At 40.1% G+C, this 13,889-nt stretch overlaps 1 protein-coding gene across 1 annotated transcript in view; it reads left to right on the forward strand.

Moving 5' to 3' along the window:
- Positions 1-579: 579 nt before the first annotated feature.
- Positions 580-13,889, forward strand: part of LOC140201991 (WD repeat-containing protein 64-like) — a 126,949-nt gene continuing 113,639 nt past the window's right edge. Inside the window, exons 1-3 of the mRNA XM_072266858.1 lie at positions 580-730; positions 4,698-4,828; positions 10,646-10,739. Coding sequence (XP_072122959.1) covers positions 580-730; positions 4,698-4,828; positions 10,646-10,739 — 376 coding nt within the window. The remainder of the gene's footprint in view (positions 731-4,697; positions 4,829-10,645; positions 10,740-13,889) is intronic.

The following is a 13,889-nucleotide window of genomic DNA, read 5'->3' on the forward strand; positions in this document are numbered from 1 at the left end:
GCCTTCATGGTCAACATTTAGGAGAGTGGGGGAAAATTTAGGGGAGATTTCAGAGGTAGATTTTTTACATGAGACTGGTGATACAGGTGGTTACATTAGGGATATTTAAGAGACGCTTTGATGAGCTCATGGATGAAAGAAAAATGGAGGATAATGGGCTAGATTGATCACAGAGTAGATTAAAAGGCCAGTACAACATCTTCACTATGTAGACTGTGTTGGGCTTCTGCATTAGACACAATATTAAGGATGAGAGTCTTTTTAAGGGGGCAATGATGATGAGCATCCACCAAGCTAGCCTCAGCCTTCGATTCCTCACCTATCGACACCACGTCACAATGGCACTGACGTCATTGCTGGTGCTGATGTGACAATTGACAGGACAAGTTGCCCTGTAATTGGTTGCCGGGGAAACAGCATAGCCTTAACCTGGTCATGGCTGTCCCCAGATCTTCGGCATCCTAAATTCCATTTCTCAACATTGCATTTAGCCCACGTGGAGGGCAGGGAAATTGCTGAAATCTTACAGTTTCAGGACTTTTTTTTAAAGGCAAAGTGTATTTGAAACTTTCAGGTACAATGTCGGTGGAGAGATTTACAAGTCAGGATCTGGAAGACCCATTCATTTTGCCCATATTCAAGGAACGAGTGGACAGCTTCTATCAAATGATGGTGGTGATGGTGCAGAATATAAAAGACAGTGAAAACATTAAAAAGATGGCAGATTTTGGTGAGCATTTCTACACAGCCACAATGTAATGAAGGCCTTTTGATCAGATTGAAGCAAACTTAGCTGTTTATTTATTGTCACTGAAAATTTATATTTTGTACAAATAAATGCTGAAGTCAACTTTTTGGGATTTAATTGCTGATTTTGTAGATTATCTTCAGTGTTGCTGAGTTGATGTATTTCATGTCTCTTTGCAAAGTGTAGCCATGTCTTAGGCAATTTTTGTTTTGGCTGAGGTCACCTTTTCCCCAAGGTGTAAGTCCACCAGCTACAGTATGTGACATCCAACAAAATGGAGAATGTTGCATGTCTCGCCTGGTAATAGGGTGGGAGCACACAGAATTGATATGATCTGATCTTTAAATGGTGAAGGGAAGTCCTCAGTTTATAACAGGTAATTCATTGGCTGTAGTCTGCTGTGGTGTGTCTCAAAAGGGGCAAGAATCTTTTTGTGTCTTTATGACTTAGCTATTCCCTGGCCTTTACTATTCTTCACCAGCAATTCCAGGGAAAAAGTTGACATTTTAAAGATTTTTTTAATTCTGTATATTTCTCATTTATTTGTTCAAATGAACTCCATCATTAAATTCACATAATTTAAGAATGAGACCAAATAAACAATAAATGGTTTGCAACACAGTCACATGAAGCACCTGAAATTGATGACTTTCATTTACAGCTATAAGAAATAATATAATGTTAATAATATTTTGATTATCATGGCATTTTGAAATAGACAATGATGCTTTGTTAAAGTGAAATTGTACTGTCCAATACTGAAGTGAGTCACAGAGTCATATAACACAGTCATATAATCTATTCTTGCCAGTGACCCTCTTTAGATCTGATGTCTTCAGTGCTGATATCTATTAGCCCCTAGCCCCTTAAGGGATTGAGTTAAATTCAGGCCAATTAATTCCTCTCATGAAGTGAAGTTTAACCTGGCCAAACATGAGATGACCTTGGTAGGTCAAACGTAAAGAGACAGTACACTGTTAAATATAAGAAACTTAACAGTGTTGATGAACGGGGATTTTGAGGTCCAAGTTCATAGCTCCCTGAAAATGTCTACACAGGTTAAGAAGGCAAATGGCATACTAGCCTTTCTTAGTTGAGAAATTGAGTTCAAAAGTCAGGAAGTTTATATTGAAACTGCTCAGAGAGTGAGCAGTTTCCAGTTCCTGGGTATGAAGACCTCTGAGGACCTAACCTGGTCCCAACATATCGATACAGTTATAAAGAAGCCAAGACAGCAACTATACTTCATCAGGAGTTTGAAGAGATTTTGTATGTCAACAAATACACTTAAAAACTTCTATAGATATACTTTGGAGAGCATTCTGACAGGCTGCATCACTGTCTGGTATGAGGGGCTACTGCACAGGACCAAAAGAAGCCACAGAGGGTTGTAAATTTAGTCAGCTTCATCTTGGGTACTAGCCTATAAAGTACCCAGGACATCTTCAAGGAGTGGCACAATGTTGTGGGACGAAGGACCTGTTCCTGTGCTGAGGTTTTCAATGTTCTCTCCCTCCCTGTAACCTGACTAATCAAGAACCTATAAACCTCCGCTTTAAATATACTTCATGATTTGGCTTCCACAGCCATCCATGGCAATAAATTCCACAGATTCACCATCTTCTGCCTGGAAAAAAAATTGTCCTTATCTTTGTTCCAAAAGGACATCCTTAGAGTTATAGAGTCATAGGACACGACAGTAAGGAAACAGGTCCTTTATCCCATCTTGTCAATGTCGAAATATTAATCTGCACCTGGACCATATCCCTCCATATTCTTCTGATCCATGTACCTATCCAAATTTTGCTTAAGCATTGAAATCAAACCTGCATCTACCACTTCAACTGGCAGTTCATTCCACACTTTCATCACCCTTGGAACAAGTTCACTCTCATGTTCCCCTTAAACATATCACCTTTCACCCTTAACCCATGACCTCTAGTTCTAGTCTCACCCAATCTCGGTGCAAAAAAGCTGGCTTGCATTTATACTCGCTCATAATTTTGTATACCTCTATCTCCCCTCATTCTCCTACTCTAGGGAGTAAAATCCTAAACTATTCAACCTTTCCCTATAACTCAGGCCCTCAAGTCCTGGTCAGACCCTTGTAAATTTTCTCTGCACTCTTTAAATCTGATTGCCATTTTTTCTGTAGGTAGGTGACTAAAACTGGACACAATACTCCAAATTAAGTCTCACCAATGTCTTGTACAACTTTAACATGGCATTGTAACTCTATGAAGGCCAATATGGCAAAAGGTTTCTTTACAACCATATCTACCTGTAACATCACTTTCAAAGAACTGTGGATCTGTATTCCCAGATCATTTGTTCTTCTGCACTTCTCAGTGCCCTACCTTGGTTTTCCTTCCCAAAGTACAGCACATCACACTCTATCTGCCTATTAATTTCCATTTGCCTTTTTTCAGACCTTTTTTCCAAATGGTCCATATCCCACTGCAAGCTTTGATAGCCTTCCTCACTGTCCACTACACCCCCAATCTTGGTGTCATCCGCAAATTTGCTGATCTAGTTTACTACGTTATCATCCAGATCATTCGTACAGATGACAAACACCAACAAATGCAGCAATGATCCCTGCAGCATGCCATTGGATACCTCTAGTCAGAGAGGCACCCATTTACAACCACTCTCCAGCTTCTCCTGCAAAGCTAATGTCCAATCCAATTTACTACCTCATGTTGAATGCCAGCTTAACAAATTTAATTTCCTAAAATAATTTTGTAAATATCTTTGAAAAATAAAATTGCACCGTATCAAAGGTGAACAGGGTGACAGGCTGATAAACGATTTGGATAATAGTTGCAGACACCCCACTCCCACACCAGCCTGTTGCCTTCTACTTCCTGTACTGCCAGGGTGAAGCCACTGCAAATCAGGTGAACTGCATCTTCATATTCCATATGGGTAGTCTACAACCTGACAAGATAAGCACTGAATTCTCTAATTTTGGTAACCTGCACCCCCACCCTTTCTGTTCCATTCTTTTTCCTTCTGATCCATGTTAATCTTCTCACACGTACAGTTCTTTCCATCCGCTCCCCCATTGCTCAGTATCTTTCTCCTCCTCCACCTAGTTAAATGTGATTAATAACCACACAGTCAACCCACTCTATCTCCTGTCCTCTGCCCCTACTTTTCCCATCTGTTACCATCCATCTCTTACCTGGTTCCACTCAATGTCTTCCTTTATTATCGGATTCCATTGTCTGCAACCCTTCATTGGCTCCACTAATCACATCTGGCCTCTTGTCTCTGCTTCCAATCTCCCCTCTTTGTCCTTGCTCCATCTGCCCACCATCTATCTCTTCACCTCTCTATCTCCCCGCTACACTAATGTAGGGTCTTGACTCATAATGTTATCGCACACTTTGCCTCCACAGCTGCTGCATCACCTGCTGAGTTCCTTATGAGTTTGCTTCTTTGTTCATGAATACAGCAGTTTATCATTGTTCTTCAGTCTGTTCTGTCACCCATCAGTTTTACTGCATCCTAAAGTTGTACATTATGTGCCGTGTCGTAAGACGTAGGTGATCATGGTCTTTCCACGACCATGATTATTCTTGGCAAATTTTTCCACAGAAGTGGTTTTCCATTGCCTTCTTTAGATCAGTGTCTTTACAAGACGGGTGACCCCAGCTGTTATCAATACACTTCAGAGTGTGTCTGGGGTCTGCCTGGCGTCAGTGGTAGCATAAGCAGGATTTGAGATATGCACCAGCTGCCTAAAGTATCTTATGCTTTAAACTTTCCCTTTCTAATGAATCTTAATAAATCTGACCTCTGTTTTATTCCACAGTTCCTGCATGACCTGCTGAATATTTCTGATGTTTTCTGTACTTCTATATCAAGCATACAAAATCATTCATGTGAAATATATTTATGTATGAATATACATTTCAGCGTACTTATTTATTTTTCTTACTAGACCCTATGACATATGATCAGTTTTATGATGCAGTTCAACATCTCTTCAATGATGAATTGAAAAGTGAATATATAAAGGCTGTTTTTAAGAAGATTAATAGCCATTTGGATGCATTTGTTGATTGGACCGAAGTAAGTTTTATGACAATATTTTTTGTAATGAAGGACATTTTTATTTTTATGCTGTTATGCAAGTGTATATTTTGTTTCATTGCATTAGGGTAATTATACTTAACCTCAAAATGTCAGGTTCAGCTGTCTTAGAAACATAGAAAACCTACAGCACAATACAGGCCCTTCAGCCCACAAGGCTGTGCCGAACATGTCCTTACTTTAGAAATTACCTAGGGTTACCATAGCCCTCTATTTTTCTAAACTCCATGTACCTATCCAGGAGTCTCGTAAAAGACCCTATCATATCTCGATGAAGATTACTAAATGAAAAGGATGGACACTGATATTTAAATAATGCAAAATTGGCATAATTCAGATTTTGTAGCTATGTTAATGTGTGCACCATATAGACATCTAATGTAAGATCTTTGGAAAAGCATGGAGTAAATGTACAAACCAAAGGATAGAAAGAGATACTCACTTGTCCAATGAGAACATACAATGTTGACTCCAGTGTCAACTGGGCTTGGGCTGAAGCTCAGTTAATATCAAGCAGTTATTTATTGTGTTATTTATAATTTGCTCCAGCTATCATTAAAGTTGTATGTGATTGTCCATCTCTGTTTTGAACTTGAAATATTTACAGTTGAAGTCAGAAGTTTACATACACCTTAGCCAAATACATTTAAACTCAGTTTTTCACAATTCCTGGTATTTAATCCTAGAAAACATTCCCTGTCTTAGGTCAGTTAGGATCGCTATTTTATTTTAAGAATGTGAAATGTCAGAATAATAGTAGAGAGAATGATTTATTTCAGCTTTTATTTCTTTCATCACTTTCCCAGTGGGTCAGAAGTTTACATACACTTTGTTAGTATTTGGTTGCATTGCCTTTAAATTGTTTAACTTGGGTCAAACATTTCGGGTAGCCTTCCATAAGCTCCTCACAGTAAGTTGCTGGAATATTGTTCCATTCCTCCAGACAGAACTGGTGTAACTGGGATCAGGTTTGTAGGCCTCCTTGCTCGCACAGGCTTTTTCAGTTCTGCCCACAAATTTTCTAGTGGATTGAGGTCAGAAAATTATGTCAAGTCTGGTTCATCCTTGGGAGCAATTTCCAAATGTCTGAAGGTACCACGTTCATCTGTACAGACAATAGTACGCAAGTATAAACACCATGGGACCACGCAGCCGTCATACCGCTCAGGAAGGAGACACATTCTGTCTCCTAGAGATGAACGTACTTTGGCGCAAAAAGTGCAAATCAATCCCAGAACAACAGCAAAGGACCTTGTGAAGATGCTGGAGGAAACAGGTAGACAAGTATCCATATCCACAGTAAAACGAGTCCTATATCGACATAACCTGAAAGACTGCTCAGCAAGGAAGAAGCCACAGCTCCAAAACCTCCATAAAAAAAGCCAGACTACAGTTTGCAAGTGCACATGGGGACAAAGATCTTACTTTTTGGAGAAATGTCCTCTGGTCTGATGAAACAAAAATTGAACTGTTTGGCCTTAATGACCATTGTTATGTTTGGAGGAAAAAGGGTGAAGCTTGCAAGCTGAAGAACACCATCCCAACCGTGAAGCATGCAGGTGGGAGCATCATGTTGTGGGGGTGCTTTGCTGCAGGAGGGACTGATGCACTTCACAAAATAGATGGCATCATGAGGAAGGAAAATTATGTGGATATATTGAAGCAACATCTCAAGACATCAGCCAGGAAGTTAAAGGTCAGTCACAAATAGGTCTTCCAAATGGACAATGACCCCAAGCATACCTCTGAAGTAGTGGCAAAATTGCTTAAGGACAACAAAGTCAAGATATTGGAGTGGCCATCACAAAGACCTGACCTCAATCCGATAGAAAATTTGTGGCCAGAACTGAAAAAGTGTGTGTGAGCAAGGAGGCCTACAAACCTGACTCAGTTACACCAGTTCTGTCGGGAGGAATGGAACAAAATTCCAGCAACTTACTGTGAGAAGCTTGTGGAAGGCTACCCAAAACGTTTGACCCAAGTTAAACAACTTAAAGGCAATGCTACCAAATACTATCAAAGTGTATGTAAACCTCTGACCCACTGGGAAAGTGATGAAAGAAATAAAAGCTGAAATAAATCATTCTCTCTACTATTATTCTGACATTTCACATCCGTAAAATAAAGGGACAGGGAATGTTTTCTGGGATTAAATGTGAGGAATTGTGAAAATTGAGTTTAAATGTATTTGGCTAAGGTGTATGTAAACTTTTGACTTCAACTGTATATGAAATAAAGATTTCATAATAAACTTCATTTTATTTTAGACTGCTGATTATTAATATTTGTGGATTTAATATTCTATTAACATTTTTTTCATTATTGTCTGCAATAGATTTACTTTGAAATTTTCCCACAGCAAGTAACTTAGATATAATTAAACAGTGTGTCTCTTTTAATGATTCTGTTTTTTTTTCATTCGTTTCACTGGGTGGATTCATTTTTCACTTCAAGAATTTTATTTTGCAATTAAAAGAACTGCTTAGTAATTTCCTAATGATTCAGTGGTAAACATCTTCTGTCCTTTTTTTTAAAAAGGGGAAGGTGTTGTTTTGTCACTGGCTACAATGTTCAAACCAACCTCTGGAACAAAGACAGCCTATTTATTCTGAAGTCAATAAGACTATAAAACAATAAGATATAAGAGCGGAATTTGGCTATTTGGCCCATCGACTCAACTCCACTATTCCACCATGACTGATTTATTATCCCTCTCACCCCTATTCTCCTGCCTTCTTCCCATAACTTTTGACATCCTTACTAATCAAGAACCTGTCAACCTTCACTTTAAATACTGTATATCAATTGACTTGGTCTCCACTGCCATTTGTGGCAATGAATACCGCAGATTCAACACTCTTTGGCTGAAGAAATTCCACCTCATCTCTTCTCTAAAGAACGTCCTTCTATTCTCATGGTGTGTTCTCTGGTGCTAGACTCACTGAATATGGGACATATCCTCTCTATCTAGGTCTTTCAATATTTGATAAAATTCTATGAGATCCTCCTATTATCCTCTGGTGAGTACAAGCCCAGGGCCGTTTAAATGCTCCTCATACGTTAACCCTTGCATTCCCATGACCAGTCTTGTGAACCTCCTCTGGAACCTGTCCAATGCCAACACATCCTTTCTTAGATAAGGAACCAGAAGCTGCTCGTAATGTTACAAGTGAGTCTGACCAATGCCTTATAAGACCTCTGCATTACATCCTTGCTTTTATATTCTAGTCATCTTGAAACGAATGCTAACATTGCAATTACCTTCCTTAACACTGACTCAACTTGTAAGTTACCATTTAGGGAATCCTGCAAAAGGACTTCCAATTCCCTTTTCACCTCTGACTTCATCAAATTTGCCTGCAACTTCCAGCCTGTTCTCAAATTTATGTGGTTCATTTCCAACACCTCTCTCCTCTTTCTCCATCTCTCTGTCTCTCGAGACAACTTGTCCACTGATATCTTTTATAAACCTGATTCTCTCAGCAACCTGGAGGGTAAACATCTTCCCACCCTATCACTTGTAAAATGTCATCCCCTTCTCTCAGTTCCTCCATCTCTGCCGCATCGACTCTCAAAATGAGGCTTTTCGTTCCAGAACTAATGAAGGAGGACCATCTCAAAGAAACGGGCTTTCCTTCCTCGACAATCAGTGCTGCCCTCACTCACATCTCTTCCATTTTGTGCACATCTGCCCTCACCCCATCCTCTTATCATCGCACCTGGTATAAGGTTCCTCTTTTCCTCACCTACCACTCCACTAGTCTCCGCATCCAGCACATAATTCTCTGTAACTTCTGCCATCTCCAACAGGATCCCACCACCAAGCACATCTTTCCCTTTATCCCCACTTTCTGCTTTCTGCAGGGATCGCTCCCTATGCAACTTCCTTGTCAATTCGTCCCTCCCCACTGACCTCCCTCCCGGTACTTATCCTTGCAAGCGGAACAGGTGCTACACCTGTCCCTACACACCCTCCCTCACCACCATTCAGGACCCCAAATGTCCTTCCAGGTGAGGCGACGCTTCACCTGTAAGTCTGTGGGGTCATCTGGAGTATCCAGTACTCCTGGTGGATCCTCCTGCATATTGGCGAGATTGGGAGACTGCTTCACTGAGCACCTATGCTCCATCTGCCAGAAAAAGCGGGATCTCCTGGTGGCCACCCATTTCAATTCTACTTTTCATACTTCTGATAATGGTTCCCGCCCCCCCCCTTTATCATTCCTCCGTTCCCACTTCCCTCTCTCATCTTATCTCCTCACTTGCCCATCACCTCCCTCTGTGCTCTGTCCCCTTCCCTTTCTCACATGGCCTTTGTCCTCTCCTATCAGATTCCCCCTTCTCCAGATCTTTATCTCTTTCACCAATCAGCTTCCCTGTTCTTTACTTTTCCAGGTTTCACCTATTACCTACCACCTTGTACTTCTTCCTCCCCTCTCCCTATCATCTTTGCTCTGACTTCTCATCTTTTCTCCAGTCCAGCTGAAGGGACTCAGCCTGAAATATTGACTGTTTACTCTTTTCCATAGATACTGCCTGCCCTCCTGACTTCCTCCAGCATTTTGTGTGTGTCACTTTATTCCTACTCTTTGCCAATCAGCCAATCATCTATCCATCCTGGTATCCTTCCTGTAATATGGGTTTTTATCTTAACTGCCTCACGTGCGGCATCTTGTCAAAGGCCTTCTGAAAATCCAAGTAAACAACGTTCTGTGATTCTCCTTTGTCTATCCTGACTTTTAGTTCCTCAAAGAAATCCAACAATTTTGATAAGCAAGATTTCCCCTTAAGAAAACCGATTTTGACCAATTTCATCATGTGCCTCCAAGTACCCTGAAACCTCATCCTTAATAATTGACTGCAACAACTTCCTAACCATTGAAGTCAGGCTAACTGGCCTATAATTGCCTGATTTTTGCATCCTACCCTGATTAAGGAGTGCAGTGACAGTTACAATTTCCTATCCTTGGGAACCATTCCAGAATCTAGTGATTTTTGAAAGATCACTGCCAATGCGTCAACAATCTCTTCAGCTACTGCTTTCCTTTCAGAACCCTGGGCTGTAGTCCATCTGTTCCAGGTGACGTATCTACCTTCAGAACTTTCAGCTTTCCAAGCACCTTCTCCTTAATGGCAAATACATTCCCTTCTGCCCCCTAGCAATCTCAAATTGCTGGCATATTGCTGGTGTCTTCCTCAGTGAAGAATAATGCAAAATATATTAAGTTCATTGGTCATTTCTTTGTCTCCCATTACTGCATCTCTAGCATCATTTTCCAGTAGTCCAATATCCACTCTCACCTCTCTTTTAGTCTTTATGTATCTGATAAAACTTTTGATATCCTCTTTTATATTATTGGCTAGTTACTTTCATATTTCATCTTTTCTCTCATTATTTTTTTTAATTGCCTTCTGTTGGTTTATGAAAGCTTCTAAATCCTCGAAGTTCCCACTAAGCCATGGTGATTAATGGATGGGAATGAATTTTGTGTGCTGTCTGATCCTGATGAATACATGCAGGTTAAGCATTTTCATTACTGAAAAATAGGTTCAGATATAATGTGCAATTTAGCACCCATCTCTCCATAATAACCTTCTGATTATAGTTGCAGCTAGTACAGCTATGAGTAACATTGACTCTCGATAATGCAGAGAAAGTTTATTGAATATTGTTAAGATTGAACAGAATTAGGATTTAGAGGACTTGCTGTTTTGTTAGAGATAAAATGTAATAATTAAATTATAACAGTAATGAAATTTATAAGAAAATGTATTATCTGTATTGATTTTTTGCAGCTTTTTGGTTATTTTCCGTCTGAAGGACAGGATATCATGAAAGAAACACCAGTATTTTTGCTTTCAAAGCGACAATGTGTTAAACTGAGAGAAGGTAATGCAAAGGATTTCCACATAATTCTTAGTTATTAGTTATCTGGTAGCTAACTATTTAAAGTATGTAATCATTGTTGACAAATAATGCTATGCAACTTTGCACTTTGCCTTCCAGGTGGTAGAATATGTTAGTACAGTGGATTCCAGTTAATTTGACCATTGGTTAATTGGGGCAGCTACCGATTTGGGACAATTTAAAAGAACAAAAAAAAATCAATAAAATAGCTGGCATTCTCTTTGTCTATTTGGGACATTATGTTGCTTACTTGGGACAGGAAACTGTTGCCGAACAGCTTCTAACTAGTGCCAGTTAGGTGGATGTGTGGCCATTGGATACTACACCGCACTTAGAGTGAACAGTTCTCAAATAGCTTCAGTTGCGTGTGTTTGTGTACAAAAAGTGTGATTTTTCTCACTGATAGTTGGTGAGTAGTAAGACAATACAGAATTTTTCTGCTCTCTGCATTTTCAAGCATTCAGGTTTGGAGATTCCAGAAATGGCAGGAAATGAAAAAAAGAAACAATTTCACTACTTCCATAAGTTAGGAGCCATGAAGAATTAGAAAGTATTGACAATCAACTTGAAAATGAAGATTTGGAGCATGCAATAGCTGGAAACTTTGTATGAAGGCAGTCCATTATTGTGCTGATTTTGTTCATTTACATTCAATCAAAAGAACATGACACCGTGCACTGGATGAATTCCTCCCTCGATAACGATTAGGAACTATTGCACAGTTTTATAGTACTGTATTTGCATAATAATGTTCTAATTTGTTCTGTATTTCATTTAAATATATAACTTGTTGCTCAGTTAAATGGTACTATGTCTTTTTTAATACAGTACCTTTTTAATTATTTTCATGCAAATTTGTTTAGTTGGGGCAGACACTTAATTGGGCTGAATTGTATTGGTCCTGATATGTCTCTATTAACCAGAATCCACTTTATTTAGATAATAGTGAGGTATCAATAGTGAGCTTTGTGTTACATTGTATACAACAATCAAATTCTCAAAATAAGCTTGGAGAGAGTCCTATAGAAAGGGTGGAACGTCAATTCTGGTTAGGTGAACCTCTTTAATGTAGCAGACTTAACTCTGGCATGCTATTGAAGCATCCGTTCCAGATTTCCTCACCAATTAAGAAAAGCAGTCATGAAGCTGGCGAACTCTCAGCAATACCAATGGTGCACATTCAATGGGTTTGTTGCTAAGGGATATTTCAGTATTGCCAATGAAAGAGGAATGTGAGCAGTAGGCATGCCAAGCTTTTCCTTCCTGTCTGGATGACATTGTGGAGGACTTGGAGTGATGGGAAGAATAAGCCTACAGTTGTTTGGCCTGGCTGTAGGAGGCAGCAATAAGAACTGTTCTTTCATTTCTGGATTGGGAACTGCAAGCTGCCTAATGGCCTTACTAGATCAGTTGTGTGGTCTGTGATTTGTATACACTCATGACATATGTGGAGCATGTACAGGTGATGTGCAATGCTACTGTGAAATTGATTCATGGATATGCAATTAACACCATGGAAAGCAGATCTTAAAACAGATTGAAACTGTGCAGCTGCACAATACAAAGGATTATCAATAATTTGTAGCATTTTGTGGGGATTACCTGTATGGGAGCTCATTGCATTCACTGAAGACAAAGACTGCAGTTGGAGGAATTGGGTCAATCCGCATCTTGGTGTATTTGCCTTGCTGTTTGAGAGAGGAGATTAGCTGATGATTGCACAAAGTGGGAATAGCAATAACCAACAAGGAAAAACCCAGCTATTGCTGCCTGACATTCAATGTCATTACCATCACTGAATCCTCCATTATCAATATCCTATAGGTTACCATTTAGCAGACATTGAACTGGAATGGCCATACGGAAAATCCTGGCAATTCTGGGCAATGTTTTTCACTCTCGGCATGTCACCTTGTCCAAGCAAAGGACCTTAGTAATTGACTAAGACAATTGTGCTGATCCAAAGAGTGCTATATGAGGTCCCTCTTAACCTTGACTATTTGGCTTTATAATGAGTCAACCTACAGAAAGTGGAGTGATGATCCCCTTCTGTTAGACTGTTTGAGATAACTTTTTTTATTTGTTTTTACTTCTCTTCTCATATTTGTATATTTTTATATTCGTGCACTTGTAATGCTACTGTGACACTGCAGTTTTATAGAAACATAGAAAACCTACAGCACAATACAGGCCCTTCAGCCCACAAAGCTGTTCCAAACATGTCCTTACCTGAGAAATTACCTAGGGTTACCCATAGCCCTCTATTTTTCTGAGCTCCATATACCTGTCCAGGAGTCTCTTAAAAGACCCTATCGTATCCAACTCCACCACTGCTGCCGGCAGCCCACTCCACGAACTCACCACCCTCTGCGTAAAAAAAACTTACCTCTGATATCTCATTTGTACCTACTTCCAAGCACCTTAAAACTGTGCCCTCTCATGCCAGCCATTTCCGCCCTGGGAAAAAGCCTGTGACGATCCACATGATCAATGCCTCTCATCATCTTATACACCTCTATCAGGTCACCTCTCATCCTCTGTTGCTCAAAGGAAAAAAGGCCGAGTTCACTTAACCTATTCTCAAAAGGCATGCTCCCTAATCCAGGCAACATCCTTGTAAATCTCCTCTGGACCCTTTCTATAGTTTCCACATCCTTCCTGTAGTGAGGCGACCAGAAATGAGCACAGTACTCCAAGTGGGGTCTGACCAGGGTCCTATATAGCTGCAACATTACCTCTCGGCTCTTAAACTCAATCCCACGATTGATGAAGGCCAATGCCCCGTGTGCTTTCTTAACCACTGAGTCAACCTGCGCAGCAGCCTTGAGTGTCCTATGGACTCAGACCCCAAGATCCTTCTGATCCTCCACACTGCCAAGAGTCTTACCATTAATACTATATTCTGTCATCATATTTGACCTACCAAAATGAACCACCTCACACTTACATGGGTTGAACTCTATCTGCCACTTTGCAGACCAGTTTTGCATCCTATCAATGTCCCACTGTAACTTCTGACAGCCCTCTAACAACACACAACACCTCCAACACTTGCGTCATCAGCAAATTTACTAACCCATCCCTTCACTTCTTCATCCAGGTCATCTATAGAAATAATGAAGAATAGGGGTG

This window comes from Mobula birostris, chromosome 8 (assembly GCF_030028105.1).
Source record: "Mobula birostris isolate sMobBir1 chromosome 8, sMobBir1.hap1, whole genome shotgun sequence".
In the NCBI taxonomy this organism is placed as follows: Eukaryota; Metazoa; Chordata; class Chondrichthyes; order Myliobatiformes; family Myliobatidae; genus Mobula; species Mobula birostris.